Consider the following 23257-nt stretch of genomic DNA (forward strand, 5'->3'; position numbering starts at 1 on the left):
ACCGAATCCTTCCTAAATTATAAATAAGTGACTGTCTCCATCTTACTGAAGAAAAATGTCCAAAGTTACTGAGGTGGGTACTACCTTATTTAATTTATGAGTTAATCACAAAAGTAAAACAAGCTAAACATGGATCATATGGCCTAGAGTGCCTGCGTCTGAGAGTGTCCAAGGGTGTTCTTGGTGAGGCCAATGACACCAAAAGTGGGAAGGGAGAAAAAAAAAAGAAAAAAAAAGCTCCTTAGTGGAAGTAGATGTAGATTGATGGAGAGAGCCATCTTAAAGCCACCCACCAACTAGACCATGTGGTTCACTGACTTATATGCAAAGGCCAAACAATACCAACTTTAATGAATACAAATATTAAATTAACTAAGAGACTAATTCAAGTAAATAAATCAATTTTGAGGGCAAGGGACCACCAAAAGTTCAAGGGGACCATGGCCGTAGTGTGTCCATGAGTCATCAGACAAATAAATAGGAAAAGCTATGATCAGTACTTAGTTAATAAGTATATTTAGGTGTTTGATCAGATGTTTCTATGATATATGCGTTCCTGCATAACTGGTCTTTTGGGATATAACTATTACGAATTTGGGATTGTTTAGAATCTATGGAAAAACTTTATTTTTTTGTCAATTTGGTGGTGACTGATCGAAGTGGTAAGGAATCATTTTTGTGAGGACTTATTCTTCTGTTGATCTTTGAGAAGGATCAATTGGATAGTTGGTGTCCCATGTGATATGACAGAAGGTAACCTTATCCAGACAGTATGGATTGGGAGAGTGTGAAAGAAAGGGCAGTGGAGGGTGGTAGACGATCGAACCATGAATCAAGTCACTGGTGGTAGGGTCTTATTTGGTTAGAAATGACTGATCAAGTCATTTCTTTGCTCAAACAAAATCTAACTACTTCCTTACATCGATAAAAAACAAAATTCTTTGATCCCTATTCACGGGCATGCTAGATTATTACGACCTAAAACTATGAGTTTTATTAGTAACATTATTATGGAAGCTAGGGCAGATGCATGTGTGTGAATGTATATATGGTAGGTATGAAAGCCCTACTAAGTGGATTAATCAGGCAATTGTGTGAAGTGGAGAACTTTCTTTCATTATGATTCTGACTGCCTCAATGAAAAGGACACAACGTTTCGCAACCAGATATGAAAGCAAAGAAAGATATGACCTTTATGAGAAAGAACCATTGTACTACAGAAAGCAGCCTAGAAAATGACTGAAGGGAGCAAAAATTGAAAACTATGTAATGATCTTAATTACTGGAATTCAAAGATGCTAGTGGAAAATGACAACAAAATTGAGAAAAACTTGGACAAAAATTAGAATTGCTCAAAATGAAAGAATATGAACTAGAAGGGCTAAAATTGAGAGTACTTCAGCTACAACATAGTAAGAAGAATAACTTCAAGACAACTGAATTGATCTCTTTATCTTTCCCACCAAGATTTCAAGATGTTTCTCAATGTTCCCTCTACCAGCCTTTCATGAAGTTCAAGATGTTGAAATAGGAAATGAGAGCAACAAATTCATTACATTTTTCGGCATGTGATTTGTTCATTCTATTAGAGTAACACGGTTGTAAAAATATGCAAACAGTTACATAAAGAGATAAGTAGTCGAGAAAAATTAAGAAAAACTTTAATGTCTTCCACAACTTTTATTCAACTATCATATAACGTCTTATTTATAGATATTTATATGTAACAAAATATGAACTCCTAATAACAAAAATATACAAACATTATAGGACCAAGTACTTAAATAAATATAATGAAATCAATCACTCAAATAAAAAATTTCTAATTTACTTTTAAAAACTAAATCAAATCCTAGTTTTTAAAAACTTCCTAATTAAAATCAAATTTACTTTCCAATATAATTAAACTTGATTTGTAATTCTAACTAGCACCCTTAACCTTCTAAAATCTTCAAACATGAGAGAATTTGTAAAAACATAACAGTATGATACTGAGGTCATTACAAATTTTAATCGCACGTATTTTTCATAATGGACTTTCTAATAAATGAATATCTTTTATTGAAGTGTTTGCTTCGATCATGGAAAACTAGATTTTTTTACAATCCAATTGTTGATTTGTTGTCAACATATATTTATATGTTAGGTATGTTGGGCTTTGTGGAGCCTAGTTTTGTTTGATCCGGTTTGACGATCCGACCCGAATAATATTGCATGGCTTTTTAATGGGAGATTTATTGAGACCTGTTGGGCCCGTTTAGCCCATTGTGGAACCACCTTTTGTAATTAGGGTTTTTTTTTAGTGTGGTGGGGTTGTCGTGTTATATATATATAGAGAATATTGTAGCCGCTATGTTGTACTCTGTATTCTTCCCTGATAATAGTGATATCCTTGCAACTCCGTGGATGTAGGCAAATTGTCGAACCACATAAATACTGTCTTGTGTGTGTGATTGTTTTTCTTTGGCGTGTGTTTTCTCTAATTTTTTGTTTCTCACGGGTTGGGAATTCGGTTTAATTCCCGTATCAGAGCTTAGGGTTAGGTTTGAGTGGGAGCAATGGCAGAGGAAGCAGGAAAGGCGTCTGGAATAGAAAAGTTTGATGGCACAGACTTTGCGTATTAGAGGATGCTGATTGAAGATTATCTCTATGGGAGGAAATTGCATCTGCCTCTTTTGGGGACAAAACCTGAGAGTATGAAGGCTGAGGAATGTGCGCTTCTTGACAGACAGGTTCTAGGAGTTATTAGGTTAACTCTATCTAGGTCTGTTGCACATAATGTTGTAAAGGAGAAGACCACAGCAGATTTGATGAAGGCTTTGTCCGGTATGTATGAAAAGTCGTCCGCAAACAATAAGGTGCATCTGATGAAGAAATTATTCAATTTGAAGATGGCAGAGAATGCATCAGTAGCACAACATCTGAATGAATTTAATACAATCACAAATCAATTGTCGTCTGTAGAAATTGATTTTGATGATGAGATTCATACTCTAATCGTCTTGGCTTCTTTGCCAAATAGTTGGGAGGCAATGAGGATGGCAGTAAGCAATTCTACGGGAAAGGAAAAGCTCAAGTACAATGATATACGAGATTTAATTCTAGTTGAGGAGATTCGCCGAAGAGATGCAAGTGAAACCTCAGGATCTGGTTCTGCCCTAAACCTTGAGACAAGAGGCAAAGGTAATGACAGAAATTCAAATTAGGGTAGATCAAATTCCAAAAATTCTAATCGGAACTAAAGCAAATCTAGATCAGGCCAACAAGTACAATGCTGGAATTGTGGGAAAACATGTCACTTTAAAAGGCAATGCAAAAGCCCTAAGAAGAAGAATGAAGATGATTCTGCCAATGCTGTAACAGAAGAGGTACAGGATGCATTACTTCTTGCAGTAAACAGTTCACTTGATGATTGGGTTTTGGATTCAAGAGCTTCGTTTCATACCACTCCACACCGAGAAATCATACAGAATTATATTTCAGGTGATTTTGGTAAGGTGTATTTGGTTGATGGTTCAGCCTTGGATGTTGTGGGTCTGGGAGACGTCCGGATATCGTTGCCTAATGGGTCTGTTTGGTTACTGGAGAAGGTTCGACATATTCTTGACCTGAGGAGGAATCTGATTTCTGTTGGACAACTTGATGATGAAGGACATGCAATACTGTTTGTTGGTGGTACTTGGAAGGTTACAAAGGGAGCTAGGGTATTGGCTCGTGGAAAGAAGACTGATACTCTGTATATGACCTCATGTCCAAGAGACACAATTGCAGTTGCTGATGCAAGTACTGATACACGCCTATGGCACCGCAGATTTGGTCACATGAGTGAGAAAGGGATGAAGATGTTGCTGTCAAAAGGAAAACTACCAGAATTGAAGTCCATTAATTTTAACATGTGTGAAAGTTGCATCTTAGGAAAGCAAAAAAAGGTGAGCTTCTTGAAAACTGGTAGGACACCGAAGGTTGAAAAATTGGAACTAGTACACACTGATTTGTGGGGGCCTTCTCCGGTTGCATCCCTAGGAGGTTCAAGGTACTACATCACTTTTATTGATGACTTTAGTAGAAAGGTATGGGTTTATTTTCTGAAAAATAAATCTGATGTATTTGAAACTTTTAAGAAGTGGAAGGCCATGGTTGAGACAGAAACAGGTTTGAAAGTAAAATGTTTGAGGTCAGATAATGGAGGAGAGTACATAGATGGAGGGTTCAGTGAGTATTATGCTGCACAGGGAATTAAGATGGAGAAGACCATTCCTGGGACACCACAGCAGAATGGTGTGGCTGAGCGCATGAACAGAACTCTCAATGAGCATGCTAGAAGTATAAGGTTGCATGTTGGACTACCAAAAACTTTTTGGGCTGATGCTATTAGCATTGCAGCTTACTTGATAAACCGAGGACCATCAGTTCCCATGGAGTTCAGACTTTCTGAGGAGGTTTGGAGCGGTAAAGAGGTGAAGTTTTCACATTTAAAAGTTTTTTGTTGTGTTTCTTATGTTCATATTTATTTTAATGCTCGTAGTAAACTTGATGCAAAGTCAAAAATATGTTTTTTCATTGGCTATGGTGATGAGAAATTTAGCATAGGTTTTGGGATGAACAAAACAGAAAAATTATCAGAAGTAGAAATGTGATATTTAATGAACAGGTTATGTATAAGGACAGGTCAATTGTAGTGTCAAATGTTACAGAGATAGATCAAAAGAAATTTGAGTTTGTCAACTTAGATGAATTGACTGAAAGTACTGTCCAAAAAGGGGGTGAAGAAGATAAGGAGAATGTAAATTCACAAGTAGATTTGAGTACACCTGTAACTGAAGTTCGCAGATCTTCCAGGAACATTAGACCTCCGCAGCGTTATTCACCTGTTTTAAATTATCTCCTGTTGACTGATGGTGGTTAGCCAGAGTGTTATGATGAAGCCTTACAAGATGAGAATTCAAGCAAATAGGAGTTAGCCATGAAGGATGAGATGGATTCCCTGTTGGGGAATCAAACATGGGAACTGACTGAATTGCTAGTAGGAAAGAAGGCTTTGCACAACAAGTGGGTATATAGAATCAAGAATGAGCATGATGGTAGCAAACGTTACAAGGCCAGATTAGTTGTTAAAGGGTTCCAGTAGAAGGAGGGCATTGACTACATAGAGATATTTTCTCCAGTTGTGAAGATGTCAACAATTAGACTTGTACTTGGAATGGTGGTTGCAGAAAACTTACATCTTGAGCAGTTAGATGTGAAGACAGCATTCTTTCATGGTGACTTGGAGGAAGACCTTAACATGATTCAGCCAAAAGGGTTCATTGTTCAGGGACAAGAGAATCTAGTCTGCAAACTGAGAAAGAGCTTGTATGGCTTTAAACAAGCTCCTAGACAGTGGTACAAGAAGTTTGACAATTTTATGCATAGAATTGGGTTCAAGAGATGTGAAGTTGATCACTGTTGCTATGTTAAGTCCTTTGACAATTCTTACATCATATTACTGTTGTATGTGTATTACAGGGTCTAACATTGAGAAGATTAATAATCTGAAGAAGCAATTGTCCAAACAATTTGCAATGAAGGATTTGGGAGCTGCAAAGCAAATCCTTGGTATGAGAATCATTAAAGACAAGGCTAATGGTACATTGAAGCTTTCACAGTCAGAGTATGTGAAGAAAGTTCTCAGCAGGTTCAACATGAATGAAGCTAAACCAGTGAGTACACCCTTGGGTAGTCATTTCAAACTAAGCAAAGAACAGTCACCGAAGACAGAAGAAGAAAGGGACCATATGAGCAAGGTGCCCTATGCCTCATCTATTGGCAGCTTGATGTATGTTATGGTGTGTACAAGGCCAGACATTGCACATGCAGTGGGAGTTGTGAGCAGATTCATGAGTAGGCCTGGAAAGCAGCATTGAGAGGCAGTCAAGTGGATTCTAAGATATCTAAAGGGTTCATTAGATACATGTCTTTGCTTCACAGGTGCAAGTTTGAAACTGCAGGGTTATGTAGATGCTGATTTTGCTGGTGATATTGATAGTAGAAAGAGTACTACTGGGTTTGTTTTTACTTTAGGTGGTACAACTATATCATGGGCTTCAAATTTATAGAAGATTGTTACTTTGTCTACTATAGAAGCTGAGTATGTTGCAGCAACTGAAGCTGGAAAGGAGATGATTTGGCTACATGGTTTCTTAGATGAATTGGGTAAGAAGCAGGAGATGGGCATTCTACATAGTGACAGTCAAAGTGCAATTTTTCTTGCCAAAAATTCGGCTTTTCATTCAAAGTTGAAGCATATACAAACAAAATACCACTTTATCCGTTATCTTGTTGAAGATAAACTGGTAATACTTGAGAAGATTTGTGGATCTAAGAACCCGGTAGACATGTTGACTAAGGGTGTCACTATTGAGAAGTTGAAGCTGTGCGCAGCTTCAATTGGTCTTCTAGCTTGAGGACAGGAGGATGAGTTGCAGGGATGAGAGATTGTTTCTTAGGATAGCGGTTTAATGTTGGTGATTGGACTAGTCTCCAAGTGGGAGATTTGTTGGGCTTTGAGGAGCCTAGTTTTGTTTGATCCAGTTTGACAACCCGACCCGAATAATATTGCATGGCTTTTTAATGGGAGATTTATTGAGGCCTGTTGGGCCCGTTTAGCCCATTGTGGAACCACCTTTTATAATTAGGGTTTTTTTTAGTGTGGTGGGGTTGTCGTGTTATATATATATAGAGAATATTGTAGCCGCTATGTTGTACTCTGTATTCTTCCCTGATAATAGTGATATCCCTGCAACTCCGTGGATGTAGGCAAATTGCCGAACCACGTAAATACTGTCTTGTGCGTGTGATTGTTTTTCTTTGGCGTGTGTTTTCTCTAATTTTTTGTTTCTCACGGGTTGGGAATTCGGTTTAATTCCCTACAAGGTAAAGCTCTTGAAAGTATAATATGATGTAGCAGAAGTTATTGCATTAATAGATTTATTTATCATGATTTTGACTCTCTTTTTCTATTCTTGTTTGCATTAATAATTATTATCTAAATAGGCACACCCTTATCACTTTCATTATACATGACTTGGGTAAATTAGGAGATACACAAAAGATTATAGGTTCCTTGCAAGATGATGAGTAGTTCACAATCAGTTTATAGATTTGGGCAATCCATCAAAGACTATAATGCATTACCTTTTAATTGGAGGATGACTTGTCCCAATAATCATTAGGATGATTTTCTCATAGATAGTATACTAGTGTCTATAGTTACATATTAGATAGGATCTTGGTGAACCATGACATTAGCTATTGGGTAGTCATGATTCATTAAGCTACTATTCTACATCAACCTTGAGAGAATATCGAGCTAGTGAAGGTTCTTAGTGGCTTTGACCTAGGATGAGACCCTAAGGTGGTCATATATTCCCTACGGATTGAATCATTGTTGATTAGGGCAAATGACAACAACTATTCTTGATAGAGGTACCATGATATCGCATGGGTTTATGACAGTTTGTCTCCTACGTATGTGATCCTAAGGATTTGCAATTACAAAAATTGTGTTCATAGTAATTCCTTAATTAGAATTTAATATATGCTCTTATGAGCTAAAATATGTCAATTGAACACATGATAAGAGAATCTAAGACTTAAGGATTGGAGAGGTAATCGTAAGAGGTCGATAGCATGTAACTTGTTAGATTAAGAATACAGTCTGCATGTAGTTGGTAGTAGGTCACAAACCCAAATTTTGTCTCTTTCTAATATCATAAGATATTAGAGTGCAATTGACTTATTGACTCTTTATAGTGAGATTTTAAGTCAACTTTAGAATTGGATTCTAAGGGACTCATTATTTTTTTATGGGTCTAGTGGTCCCTGCTTGAGCTCATATTCTCGGTAATATGTTTTTTTTTTTAATGAGATTTTGAGGTTCTGAATTTATGTGTGCATAAGATCATTTTAGTAAAAACATAAGGTTTTACTAGGTCTTATGAATGGTCTTTTTAAACTGGGTTAATTAATTAATTATGACCTAAGTGAGCTAGATTAAGTGACTTAAACCCAATATGGTCTTAAGTCACTTAAGTCGACAAGGAAGTCTATTTAAACCCCATTAGGGGTTTAGGACTTCACTATTTTGTGCTCGTAACTTTTAGACTTTAAAGAGAAACTCTAGTTGATCCCCTTCTATAGAGAAGTCCACCCTCTATTGCCTAGCTCCAAGAAAGAGTGATCATGCGTAAGACCATTTAGTTTTTGAGATCTACAATGCACACCACTTCTTTAGATTTTATTTCATTTAGGAACATCTAGATCATAGTTATGGTTATATTCTCCTCTCTAAATGTTTTTTTTTTTATAATAATATTGATACTATTTTTGTTGTGCTTAGGTCGAGAGAAGCCTTAGGTAGAATAACATATACCCTAATGGCCTAGGGATAGGAAATGAGATATCTAGAGATATTCCCATAATTATGTTGGTCTTCTAGGGGTAAATTAAAGTCTTTCAACAAATTTTTAGACCAAATTATATGACATACAAATGATGTTGTTGAAACAAATTCCGCTTCACAATTTAAAAGTGTTACAATAGGTTGTTTCTTTGAAGTCCAAGTAAATGCGGCATTTCTTTTGAAAAAACACAAAGATGGTGATTTTTTTTATTTTTTTTTATCACCCAAGTCTCCACCCTAATCTCTATCACTATATCTAATGAGCTTAAAATTTTTAGAAGGTGAACAATATAAATCATAATCATGTGAGTTACCATTGGTACTTCCATATGACGACTAATAATCCAATCCAACTCTAAAAAGAATGTCCAACCTTGTACAAGTCAAGTAGTGCATGCTTCCAACTAGGTTTTTATATTATGTTAGGACCATCTTTTCTTCTTCTTCATGTCTTGACAATTTAACTTCACATTCCATTGGTATTTTCACTAGATTGCACATATTCATGTTAAACTTCTAGAGAGTTCCTTTGATATACATAGCCTTCTTAAGAAATAAAAATACCCTTTTGGTTTGCTTCACTTCTATGCCAAGATGATATGACATAAGACTAATGTCAGTTATCTCAAACTCTCAAGCCATTACTTACTTGAACTCAAAAAATAATTGGATTGTTTCAAGTAAATATCAAATCATCCACAAATTGGTCTTCCACCATCTTTATTCAACTATTTCATAATCTTTTATTTATTGATACCCATAACTAACAAAATAGAAACTCCTAATAACAAAAATATAGAAACCTAGTAAGACTTATTTAAGTAAATATAGAAACTAGCTCAACCACTCAAAATAAAAATATTTTAATTGAATTTAGAAACTAAATCAAATTCTAAATTTTAGAAATTTCCTAAGTTTACTTTTCAACAAGGCCACTCTCATTTTTGTCCCTATTTTCTATCATCAAAACATTTAGATAGTTAGCCAATTCCTCAAAATTCATATTTAAAAACATATAAGGCTAGGTGAAGATCATAGAATATAGAAGATGAATATTAAAGACTACTTCTTGTAAAAATAATTAAATAAACTTAAAGAACAAATTACATTGAAAAACATGTAATACTAAAACCAAACTTAAGGTCAGGGTATGACATGCATTTCACATTTCAAGTAAAAAAAAAAGTAAATTAACATGAAAATCAAAAGTAAAAAACAAAAGGAAGATTAATAGCATGTAAAACTATAGTGATTCTACTCAAAGAGCCTACTTGGAGATAGGGAATCCACTATAAGTCCAAATATATTGTAGGATCACTAATTCAATAGGTCAAACAAAAGTAAACTAACATAAAAAATTTGATATATATTAGTAAAACTAAATGCTACTCAAAATAAAAAACATAAAGAGCTAACAGTGATTTAGGCTCCTTAAGACATAACATAAGTCAAAAGTAGCAAATTATTTGAAAAAGATAAGTGTAACATGACACACATAATTAAGGATAAAAAAATGTCTAATTGTGCTCAAACCATTTGTATGAAACAATTCCTAAGTGTGATAATCTTCAATATAGTACCCCGATTGAGCGTGGGGGTCAAACCCACAAGGATAAAATGATTTCAGCTTAAAGGCAAAGACGATGAAAAAGACAGGGTGAATAATTTGTAAAATAGGGTAGCTCTAAAATTCAATGAGTTGACTAGAGCTTGGCTGAATTTCTAGAAAATAATTAGTAAATAAAAATAGATACCAAAGACAGAGATCTACTAAGAAAATCACCTTTGGATTCATCTTCCTATAACGACATGATTTTGGCTTAAGGCTATTGGGAAAACAAGTTAACTAGTCTAGTTCTTATGAGTTTTGATTTAGAGCTTGACTGTACTTAACAAAGACAATGTTCAATCTAAGTGAATCCATGGCAAAGCCTAGATCTACACCTAAGGATGTTTGAATTTTAGCCCTTACAACTAGTATAGTAGACACATGGAGTCCTACTCAAGTGGAACCTAAACTAGTGAATTTTTTGATGAGTCTAGATATGAAAATGGACAACTAATTCAACTATAAAAGACCATCCATAACCTAAATTGGTTTCAAATTTGCCTAACATAAAACATGCTAAAATACAAGTTAATTGCTTGATTTTTCTAACTAACCAAATGAGTCTTAAAAAAACTCTCCAAATCTACTCTTAGTGAGTCTAGCAAATTATAGAAATAATTTTTAAGACCATTACAAATTCAAATAGTAGCAAAATCCTTGAAATCTATGTTAGGATAGAGCTCTAAGAAGCATGCCATGATATAACTTTGGAGTTTATTATTTATTAATATAATTTCTATTTTCACTTTTATTTATCCTCATTTCATGCATTATATTTTATCAACATTTTGGCATGCACCTCTTGCATTGTACGTGATTTCGGTGTATTAGAAGTTGTGTAGAAGATTCAAGTCACAAGTTATTTGCAATTGGATGACTTGTTCACATTCGGTTCATGGGTTTAGCCAACCTATTAGAGGTTGTAGTGCACTACCTCCTAATTAGATGGATGATTGATCGTGACCATCGGAATAGGGTTCCCATGGTGAATACACTAGTGTCTATGGTTATATATTGGACATGACCTATGGTGAGTCATGACATAAGGCTATTGAGTAGTCGTTACTTCACTAAACTGTTTCATTATGTTGTCTCTCAACCTTGAGAGAATATTGAGCTTTTATTAAAGTAAACAATGGTTTTGACCTATTAATGAAATTCTAAAGTGATTATATATTTTCTATAAATTGGGTCACTATTGATGGAAACTAGTAGAAATAGGTATTCTCAATAGAGACACCATGTAAACTATGGTCATAGTAGTTTCTTAAGTGAAACTTAACATAAGCTCTTAAAGAGCTAAGATATGTGACTACAGACACTAATTCATGGGAAGACAATGTATAACAAATAGTAGGTCACGGACTCGAGCACTTACTATTTTGTTATCATTTACATAGGGTACCAAAGTACGATTGATTCTCTATTATGAGATGTTGGATCGACTTCACAATTGGGTTATGAGGGAGCTAATACTGTCATTTAGGTTCCAGTGGTCTCTATTTGAGCTTATATACATTGATGACACACTTCAGAATTAGATTCTTAGGGAGTCAATACTATCCTATGGGTTCCAATGGTCTCCATTTAAGCTCATATATATGGATGACACAGTTTATGAGGGCTGAATGACCTCTTGATTCACTTATGTGTATAAGGCATTTAAGTAATTATGTAAGGTTGTTGAAGGGTTAGTGAACGAAATTTTTTTATTAGGCTAATTAATTAAACAAATGGCCTTATGGGGTTAATTAATCAATTATAACCCTTTTTAGACTAGATGAAGTGACCCAAGCCCATATGAGCTCAAGTCACTTAAGCCCAATTAGGGAACCCAATAAATACCCCCTTAGGGATTAAGTTTCTAATTTTTCAATCGTTTTCCACCACTTAAAGAGAATAGAGAGCCCTAGGCTCCTCCTTCCTAAATAACCCACCGTTTGTGTGCCAAAAATCGAGTAGAGTCACTAGGTAGAAAATTGCAAGTCTACAAGACTTCTTGCAACTGCAAATATTGTCTTCTCCAAATGAAATTGATTTAGGAATATGAAAATCAAAGGTAAGCACACTAAACTTGATATCTAAATCCTAGAATTGTTTTTAAATACATGTTTCCACTCTGTATAGGATTTAGAAAAACCTAGGGAGTATTTTATGCACCTAACCTAATCCTGGGATAGGGAATAAAAAGATCTAGGATTCCCGACAATCTAAAACTATTTTAGCACACAATGTTGAAAATTAATTAACATTTACCAAATTCCTTTCCTATGTAAACAAATTCAGAATCAAGTGAAATTGGATTTTTCAATTTCATTTTTGAGTTAACTAACATATAAAAATAACTAGGGGTTGAGATCCTTAGTTGAAGCATCCCAAAATTTTGAGAAACATAAGTGGTTCAAGACTACTTTAGCTTAATTACCTTATTTTTCATCTATTTGTCTAAGATTTCATATAAGGCTATTGTCAGCCCCTTAGCCACTTGACCCGAATAGGGAGGAAAAGGCTCATGGGTAGGCCTTGCACCCATGAGAACCTGGACAGGGAAGCAAGGAGGGTCTAGAGGGTTGGTGGTTCAAACCCCTAGAAGACAAGTGAGAAGGCAGAAGTCAAGTCTGACAAAGCACCGCGCGCGCACCATGGGCGAGCCAGACGCGCACCGCGGGCGAGCCAGACACGCACCGCGCGCGCACCGCGGGCGAGCCAGACGTGCACCGCGCGCGCACCGCGGGCGAGCCAGGCGTGCACCGCGCGCGCACCGCGGGCGAGCCAGGCGTGCACCGCGCGCGCACCGCGGGCGAGCCAGACGCGCACCGCGGGCGAGCCAGACGCGCACCGCGCGCGCACCAAGAGCAAGCCAAGCGCGCACCAGACACTTGTGGGCTATGAAGTGAGTGCAGATGGGGGTCGAGGGTTAATATTGGAATTTATTTTATTTATTAAATAATTCCATTATGTCTCCTCAGACATTTTGATGTCTCCTGGAGAAACTTTGAAAACGGCCCGTATTGCTCTTTAAGGGGGGGGTAGGTGACTCAAGGGGGCGCCGAGGGGGATCTTGAGCGCACCAAGGGGGCACCATGGCACGGCCTTGGGCGTGCCTAGGACACACGGAAGGCACTCGAGCGCACACCCACATGGGCTCAACGACATGTGAGGGTGCACCCCGTGGCCGCAACGGCACGGGGCCAAGTGCAGCCTACCTCCTCCCCGCGCAGGCACGAGGGCGCCTAATCCTTGTGCGGTGAGCCAGCTGAGCAAGCCATGGGCGCAACGCCATGGTCTAGTGGGGCAGCAGCTGACTCGCAACACGACATGCCAACTCACAGCACAGGGGCGCAATGCCCTGTGCACCAAGACGGGATCAGCCATGGGCGCAATGCCATGGCTCGTTGCATTGAGGCACCAGACCTGGTCAAGCTGGTCCGCGCATGCTGCCTAGTTCAAAGAGCCTTGATCAAGGCACGTTGGTGAAGCACTCGGTCACAAGCGGCACCTTTGGGGGAAGGCAGCAGCTTGTTAGGAGGACTCACCAGCAGTTGAGGAGATGGGCTCAAGACAAGGTAGCTGGTCAGCTAGTCAGTGGCAACTAGCTGGAGCAGCAGGGGACCAGGTCAACAAGCAGCAGTTGGCTGAGGTGCTGAAGGCTTGATGCATGGAGGTGGTCCACGAGCAGGCCACGACCTGGAGGGTGGGTGGTTGTGCAAGGCGGTTCAGGGCGGTTCCAGCCAGTTGCATAACCACCCAGATTGGCTCCATGTTTGAATTTTTGAAATTCGAATTGTAACTGCAGCAGTGTCTCTTTTAAAAGGGCACCTGCATCCTTGAGACGGGCAGAGAGAGAGAGAGAGGGAAGGAGAGAATTGTGAGTTGGGTTCTCTGAAAGCTTAGGGGTGTAAGCTTGCTCTCTGACTCAGGGAGAACAATTTTGTAATCTTGTAATTGAGAGTTAATACAAGTTGGGAAGGTTCCCGTATCTGTGTTGTCCCTGTTGTGGTTCTTTGCTGTTGCCTAGTTCCTCATTGGTTTGCTTAGTGTTGCTTTGGGTTCAAAGCGTGCTGGGAAGGAAGGTTGGCTAAGGACGGACCTTAGCACCGCACATCCAAGGTGAAAAATTTAGGCCAAAATCGAGGGTGTGACAGCTATCATGGTCCAAATGAGATGGGACTTACATTTCTAGATTCCTTAGGGAGTATACTATTTTTTTTAAAAAAAATTAGGGCCCTATTATTTCTTTAAACAAAGCTATAATTTTAAGAAAAATGATTTGTTCAAAATTGTCTCAACTAAATTCTCATTGATCTTCTTCCAATCTCTTTGGAATTTTCTTATGAGTCTACATTATTGAAATGCAACAAAACTTGGTTGTATAGACTCGTTATCGAGGAAAATAAGGTTCTAGCTTTTCCTTGTACTCTTGTTCTAAGTAATAAGAATACTCACAACTAGGCACATGTATTCACAAAACTTGGTTGTTTAGACTTGTTATTAAGGAAAATAACATAAGGAAAATAAGGTTCTAGCTTTTCGATCCCTTATACTCTTGTTCAAAGTAACGACAATTCGCACAAGCAAGCACATGTATTTGGACGCTGAAAGTTATTTCCATGTTAACATTTCCTACTTTTTCTCAACATCTAATAGTTCAAAAAGTAAGGGGAAAATGGTTAAAAGCACTCAAAACTTCAACAAATTAATGAAATAACCTAACTTCTTGTTGTTAGCCTAAGGTTTTCCAAAGGCGAGCTATCTAATATTTTGATGATAACCAAGAAAAGGATTAGAAACCAAAATATCAAAATAAAAGCTCATGAATCAATTTTTTTTTTTATTTTTTTTTTAATTTTGAACTCTTTTGATCTTATGCAAGGCTAAGAAATGATGCACTAAAGATAAAACTTTTTAACTTTACCTAAGATGGAATTAAACCATAATCTTTTTCAAAAATACAATTTCAAAAGATCCATATATCATAAAATCATTTGAAAACTACAAAATATAAATTTTTTTTAACTCACAAAGGTTTTCAAAACCTAAGGATTGATCCCTCAAATCATTTATTTCATAATAGAATGTAAAACTAAAATTAGGGGAGATAGTGGGCAGAGGAGATCAACTGAGGTGCCTTAGGGGTGTCCCAAAATCCTTTTTGAATCTCCATTGGTAGTGAATTGGGAAGACTGGAACAAATCACAAGCAATCAATCAATTGTCCTTGTTGGCACTCCAATGATCACCTATAATGAATTTAATGTTGTAATGGCTAGCTAGATGGTCGATCAACTAGACTACATGATTTTTGGGCCTAACAATTAGTTGGCTTCCAATTCATATATAAATGGTCCTTAACTCACATTATGATTCTTCACCAACCTAGTATTGATATACATTCATTGTGAGAAGCTAAAATCAATACAAGAGTGCATCAATTCCAAACTTGCAAATTCTCTTGAGTAAACCTTCATCTTAGCCAAAATTTTCATTGTATTTTTGCTTGCTTAAGAGTTAGGTAGAGTGAAAATAACCTTGGTGTGATTTGTTTTATACTTGAACCATCTTGTATTTTTTTAGAGTGAGAAAGTGGTTGTGGTATAGTACTTGATGATTTGTATAGGTCCTTGGAATCTAAGATTTGTATAGAAAGTGAAAGGCTTAATTGAAGGCTTTTGAAGATCAGTGGATTGCCTCTAAACTTGAATTGAAGTCGGAGGGAATAGATATAAGGGGGTTTCCAAATCACTACATTATTTGTAATATCTTCTCTCTTATCTCTTAATTTGTTTTAGTCGTTGCATTGATTTGTCATATCATTTCAAAATTAATCAAAATCTTGAAAAGAAACCAACACCCAATTCACCTTCCCTCTTGGGTGTATAACCAGGATTGGATTAGCTTGCCTTCACACTAGTAACAATTTCCTAAAGAAAGAGGTGAAGAAGAAGGGGAAAAGTTTGAAGGAAAAAAAAAAAAAACCAAAGAACATTTCTTACTTTCAACATTTCCTCTAAGAACAAATGAAAATCTTTAGCTTTTGATGTTTCCAACCAATTGCATAAAAATCCATTTGTCTTGCTTTGCCCAATTTCTCGGTGCCTCTATGTGTGACATTTGACATTCCTTAAGTGTAATGTGTGACAATTCTAACACACCCTTAAACTAATCACAATAGTTTAAGTTAATGTTAATCCTTCCTAACCTATTTGTGTGGTCTTGAGGTTATTCAACTTTTCTAATTATTTTAATTATTAAGAGTTTAATTATTCGACTAAGATTTTAATTAGTGTATATTTGAGAAAGAAATATATATATATTTATAAAATTGTTTTATTTAAATTTATGTTGTTACAAAAACCTATCATAAATTTGATTACAGACAAAAATTAGACACATCCAAAAAATAAAGTCTCTAGTAACAACAAACACATAAGTCCAATTACTAAACTAAAAATGAATTCCTAAAGCAACAAAAATTCTAATCTTAGCTCAATTCACTTCTTGTTGATATCTTCAATACTTGGTGGGTCAATGGAAGGGGCTAAGTTCAAAAGTTTAGTGTAACAAGATATAGTATATATACAAATCAAACATATTTTGTAAGGGAAAAAACAAGGAAATATAGACAATTGGTTCAAATCATTTTGACCGAATAACTAGTTCACATTTAGGACCAATATTAATAAATAAAACAGATAGTAAACCGTTGATGTGTATATTTTTGGCATATTGTAACAACGACATAAGTAAATAAACTTTCATATAGAGACAATTCAACTTTTAGGGGTTCATTGTTCATATTCGTGAACAAAATCTAGATTCATTGAACAGCTTAATTAGGCGAAACATCGAAGGCCAACGAACCTATATACATGCATTTAGTGATCCAATGAATATTAAATTTCCAAAATCATCATAGGACACCAAAACTGATAGTGTATGCCACCATGGTATAGCTGTTTCTCTCTCTGCTGTATATGGATAGGACTAAGCCAAACCAAGACAAGCGCACACATTGTTTATTATTATTGTATATCAGTAAAAGAAGAATGAAAAGATTTCAAGAAGAAATCATTTTAAGGAGCATACAAATAACATCATCATTCGTTTTCTTGAACTCGGTTGTTTCAATAAGATCACTCATTCCACTATTATATATCTTTTTCATAATTTTTGTTTTGAATTGAATTTGACCATAACTTGGAGACATATAATGTTACATCCTCCACTATGACTCTGTTTTGCTCAGCATAAAGCAGCAAGTCACCTGGCTCAGTCTTAATTAAGAATTTTATGCACAGAGAATCCAATGACAGTTGCCTATCTAGTGCCATTGAATTGCTTCATTAAATAACATAAAAAGATATCGGTTGATATGAAAGAAAAAATTCTGAATCCTTGCTTCGAAAACTATTTTGCATTTAGCAAAGTTGTAATTTCTCTTCTAACACAATCTCTGCTACTTTAAAGTGCTTTAGAATTCAAGGGTCTGCCAAACAAAACATTTAAGAGTGTCTGAATAGAAATCTAAAACATGGGTTTTACACTTCTCAACATGATTTGTACTTGTTCTTAAAAAACATGAAGGCTCATGTTCTCGCTCAGTGTGATGGAAGGCTGCACACATGACAAATTGGGCACACACGCGTGAGAATTGTTTGGTACATTATGTCTCATAGTGCATTTAAAGTACAACTGGAGAACACTGTAAAAGAGCTTCCAGACGTTAGTGCTTTGCTCCATATATAGCAAAAGGACAAACAATAGGTTCCTGTCCACTCCCGTAGTGTGTATTCTGATTCATGGTATTTTATATATATGTCTAGAGAGCTAGGATGCTAAGGTGAAAGTTTTCACTTAATTTTTTGGTCAAACTATGGCAATTCTCTTCATTGCACTTATTGGATTTTTGACTCCACAGATTATTTACTAGTTCTTTTACGAACCCATTAATCAGTAGTTTTTTCTAAAACTGTTCATGCTAACTATCATGGCCGCAAAAGAATACGTACATTAGGATTCCAATGACATTATTTCATGCTTCTGAAGATGATTGATAAGTTTAGATGGGATATTTCTGCCACTTCTTGTCTATTTTTATCTTCATGTAAAAGAGAAACACAAAGATTAAATAATTCATGGGCAATTTCATTTTGATCATGATCACAGAAGTTGCCCTAGGAAATCCTGTCATACTATTACGGAAACTCCCGTATATCGTCATAAATGTTAGTGTTGATCCTGAGATTAGCGAGTAAAATTGTTTATCATAAAATTTAGATCACTTGTTATTAGTTTGATGCAAATTGTATGTATATCATGTTGCTGTCGACCCATGCAAATTATCTTAATACATTAATTCATTTGGATTTTTTCACAATTACTTGTTGATGATCATGAAATTTAATAGTCACTACGGAAACATCAAGACTTTTGAAGAGACAAATGCCATGTGGCATGCATACTCCAAGGCGTATCAAAACCATGGTATGCAACACATGTACACGCACAACACAAGGAGGGAGAGAGAGAGAGAGAGAGAGAGAGGGAGTGTGTGTACAGTGAGGCCAACAACGTAGAGGAATACAGTGTCCAACTACAACATTAGTAATCCTAAACCAAACACTTGCTGCCCCAGCCCTATCTATAATAATTGCCCACGAACCTCAGTGGAAAAATTCAGGCTGCATATTTTATTGTCTCCCCTATAATTGATATAACCTACAAACGTACGTCACCACCGACGATATCCTCCTTAAATTCCAATCCACCACCAACGAAAAGAAAAAAAAAAAAAGGATCCTCCCAATAGCATTTCCACCATCAGAGTTATGGCAGAAGAATGCACTGATAGCTCTGTTGCAACCTCTTCTTCTGCACCCAACTGGTGGGATCTCCATGGGAGCTCTACTCTTTCTTCATGTTACAATAGTACAAACCCTTGGAGCCAACCAAACCCTAACTCCAACTCTTCTTGTGAAGAGGAGGTTTCAATCTCCACATCCTTTACCAATGCCTCGAATCACTCTGGCCTTACTGTTGAGTCGTCCCGCCGCCTCATTGAGCCTGCTTCTTCCACCAACGAGTTAATTGGTGAACCTGCAGCCTCGGATAGTCATCTTTGGAGCCATGTTCTATTGTAAGTTTAGATGTTGCATCATCTACAAGGACATAAAAAGGATACTTTATTATTGTCATATTGGTTTCTTCTTTGTATACATTAGTATTCATCTTCGTGTGTGTTTGATTGAGTTGAGTGGAACCAAGAATCTTTTAAGCGAAAGAAGAAAGAGAAAATGGTGCACTAATGGTCAGTTAGGTGCAAGTATGGGTGGGTTCGGTTTCTTTCATTTTTATTTTTTTTTTCTATCATCTTTTTAATAATCCATCCGCTTAATTTTTTTCAGTGCTTTCATATTGCTTTTTAATACTGGCAACGACTCAGGTAGGGTGACCTTTTTCTGGTTCATTTCCTCTTTTCAAAGGGTAGATGGCATGAATATCTATTTCCATCAAGATAACCATAGGTAGTTACATTTATCGGTGATTAACAAAAGAATCTATGTTGTTGAAACTACTGAGGACAGTTTATATCATCAACTTTTTTTGGACAATCCTATTTGGGTGGCAGCTGCAGATAAAAAGGATGAACTGCCCTATACAAGTTACTAAAAGAACTAGAAGTATACAAGTAGAATAACGTAGATGTTTAATCCTAATTTTTCATTATTTAGCGACATACTTTTTTCTTTCATTTTTCTTTTCTTTTCTTTTCCTTGGGAAAAATTGAGTAATTATTTGTATTTCGTGAGGAAGATAATTGAACCTTATGGTTGTACCTCGCAGAAATGTTGGAAGCAATGGAGATTTGCATGGTAGTCAAGATGTTGGAGAGAACTTACTTGATGCACTCTCATCAAAGAGTTTATCAACTGGAATTTTTGAACCTGCCTGTGACTACTTGAAGAAAATGGATAACAGTTGGGAATTCACCAACTCCACATCTTTCAGTAATTTCGATAAGCATTTTAACGGGTTCAGCGAGAACTTCATTGGAAGTGAAAGGCTTACCAAGTTATCTGATTTGGTTAGCAACTGGTCTATTGCCCCTCCAGACCCAGAAGTTAACCATCAGTTCGACCCACAAATTTGCAATATGTCTTTGAGTTCACCAATGGACATTCAGTACTCACAGCCTGATCTCTGTCACATGAAACTGACATTCAATGAATCAGCATCATGTGGCATGGGAGCAAGCAGAAATTCCGGGTTGTTATCATGTTACCGTCATGATCAAAAAGTGGAGAACGATCATCATGAGATTGGATCATCCCCTGGGCCATTACTCCGCAGGCCATGTCAAAGTAATGGCATTGGATATCAATTTGGCCTTAACGGCTCGATAGTAGGAGACAACGGCAAATACTATTATGGAATCCCCAATACAACATGCAGTAACCCAAGAAATTTTGCAGATGTCATATCATTTAGCAGTAGATTATGCAAGCCTTTGGTGGATAGTCGCGAGTCTAAACCCTGTTTAAAACCGTTGAGTTTATCCGATTGTAAGAAGCAAGGACTCCAAACTTCTTCCCAAGTAAACCAATCTTGCTCTATCTTTCTTATTCAATTTTTTTTGCCCTATATATTCACCTGGTTATCTTAATATGCCACATAATGCTGCAGGCAAGAAATAATGCAAGAGGACAGGGGATTAGCAATGAAGGAAAGAAGAAAAGGTCTGATCAAGACACTTCAGAGGCTCAGACAGTCATGAAAAAACCTAAGCAGGAGAGCTCTACGGTTTCTTCTGTAAAGGTATATGGATAACAAAAACCATAATTTTGTATTCAAAATGAAAATTTGCTGTCACGCTTGGTCCTGAAAATATGTATACTTTACAGATGCAGGCCCCGAAAGTCAAGCTGGGAGATAGGATCACAGCTCTTCAGCAAATTGTGTCGCCTTTTGGAAAGGTTCCAACAAAAGCACTTAATTTGTTTAACCAGAACTTTTTCTTTTTCCTTTTTTGTATTATTTTCTTTAAATTAACTGAACTCCTTATATTTCCAGACCGATACCGCATCTGTGCTATATGAAGCAATTGGATACATAAAATTTCTGCAAGAGCAAGTGCAGGTGGGATCACATTCATAATCTTTCTTCTTGGTGCACTAAGTATTGACTATAACAGTTATTATCATTACTACAATAGAAAATATTGATCACAATAATATTAATTATATGCTACACCAAGATAATGATATTAACTATTATAATCATGATCACATCGACCATAAAATATTCTTGTAGTAGAAGAAGAAAACCTGGTTCTATTTTTACTAATTAGTAATAGTAACACCTTAGTAATAAAAGGGACCGAAACAGCAACCTCACTTTGAAAATCAGAATATACATGAATGTTGTAATCTCGGCTGGTTGAGATGTGTATTAATGACTATTACTTTCATTCTTTTCTGCAGTTACTGAGTAATCCTTACATGAAGACTAATAAGGTAAGCAAAGTAATGTATAGATATACTCTATAACTTTCAATCGAATTTCTTGGCTGAAATATAAACTGAATATGATGTTAATTCCAGGATCCATGGGGAGGCTTGGATAGAAAAGATAAAGGAGATCTAAAGCTTGATCTCAAGAGCAGAGGTCTTTGTTTGGTTCCTATTTCATGTACTCCTCAAGTTTATCGAGAGAACACAGGATCAGACTACTGGCCAACTACATATAGGGGGTGTTTGTATAGATGAAAGGAGTCCATGCTTTCTTTATATGATCTTACTATCAATGTACCTCTTGTTGGATGATGTGATCAAAGTGATAGCATGCCCGGTAGCAGAGAAATAACCTATATTGGAGTACAATACTATAACATCTATAAATCAATAATAGCCTTTCATTCCTTGTTACATAGTTAACAACTATACGAGAACTTTCACAAGAGAGTATTCCTTGTTACATAATTAACAACTATACACAGACTATCAGGCCGATGCTACTTACAGTTGGTCTTGATATTCCTCATTCATTCATAAATCCTGACTACCTATGTTATTTTCAAGCTTGATATGCTAGAATCAATTAATGACATGACCTAGAACAGCAGCTATATATTTTAATTAAGGCTGATATTTCTGTGATCAAAGAAGACATAACTAAGACTGAAATACCTGTCAAAATTTTTGAAAAGTTTCAGATTTGTAAATGAAATTTTAGGCTAAATGTTTTTTCTTCCTCTTGAATTGCCTCTCTCTATACCTCTGCCAAGGGATACCTCCAATTTACCAAATATTATAATATATTTTAAAATTCAAGAGTGAAAACCCAATTGTCAGATATGTCTAGATCTGTTTTATGGCATTAATTCAACTTTTTTCAAAACTATTATTGTATGTTGTTCATTCAACTCATTGTCCTTCCTTTTATAAGTTCTATTCTTTTTATCAAAAGATACTAATGCACCCATAAAAATATACAAGCTTGGGAATATTATATTTATGTAGAAAATTTGAGGCCTGTATGTCCTCATGGAAACTTGGGTTTAAACAATTCCAAACTTTTGCAACACTAGAAGCTTAAAGTGGGGAGGAAAAGGTAAACATTTAGAAGAAAGCTTCACCCACCCACTCCCAAAGTGCAGAAGGAATATGCTAGCTCCAATATCAAATAGTGCAACTACCCCTACAACACTAGGTGTTTATTGCTAGCATAGTTAAAGCTTTGCCCATATCTCTTTTTTTTCTTCTTTTCTTTTTCAAGGTAATTGGCACAAAATGTTAGTGAGTGATGATTAAACTTGACTGCAAGCATCTCAGATTATGATTCTCTATGGCATAGCTTGACCATATATGCAAGTGCAGTTTAATTTAAACCCAGTCAAGTCCTCCATATGAAACAAGAATCATGTCACAATGACCAAAAACCCAACAATTATCAAAATATTGATCTAGTTTTCTTGCTATTTTAGACTTGGTTAAATAAATTAAGTTGATGAAAACCCAATTTTAGATGAGGATTTACTATTCAGACACTCGATTGGTTGAAGCTCCAAAAAAAAAAATCCTCAAGCAAATCTTATGAGGAAATAAATTTAAAATGCAAATCCATGAATGGATGATCGAAGGGTATGGTTAACTCAACAATATTATAGCCTGGATGACAGGAATCCAGATTTTTTAGTACCACAATGTTTCA

At 36.2% G+C, this 23257-nt stretch overlaps 1 protein-coding gene across 1 annotated transcript; it reads left to right on the forward strand.

Annotated features, from left to right (window-relative positions):
* Nucleotides 1–18819: 18819 nt before the first annotated feature.
* Nucleotides 18820–21981, forward strand: LOC117911079 (transcription factor bHLH111). Its single transcript, XM_034825263.1, has 7 exons — nt 18820–19184; nt 19892–20642; nt 20732–20863; nt 20950–21021; nt 21119–21184; nt 21529–21561; nt 21649–21981. The coding sequence occupies exons 1-7, from the start codon at nt 18877–18879 to the stop codon at nt 21811–21813; spliced, it is 1527 nt and encodes a 508-aa protein (XP_034681154.1). The 5' UTR covers nt 18820–18876; the 3' UTR covers nt 21814–21981.
* The last annotated feature ends 1276 nt before the right edge of the window (nt 21982–23257 follow it).

This window comes from Vitis riparia, chromosome 1 (assembly GCF_004353265.1).
Source record: "Vitis riparia cultivar Riparia Gloire de Montpellier isolate 1030 chromosome 1, EGFV_Vit.rip_1.0, whole genome shotgun sequence".
NCBI classification, from domain to species: Eukaryota; Viridiplantae; Streptophyta; class Magnoliopsida; order Vitales; family Vitaceae; genus Vitis; species Vitis riparia.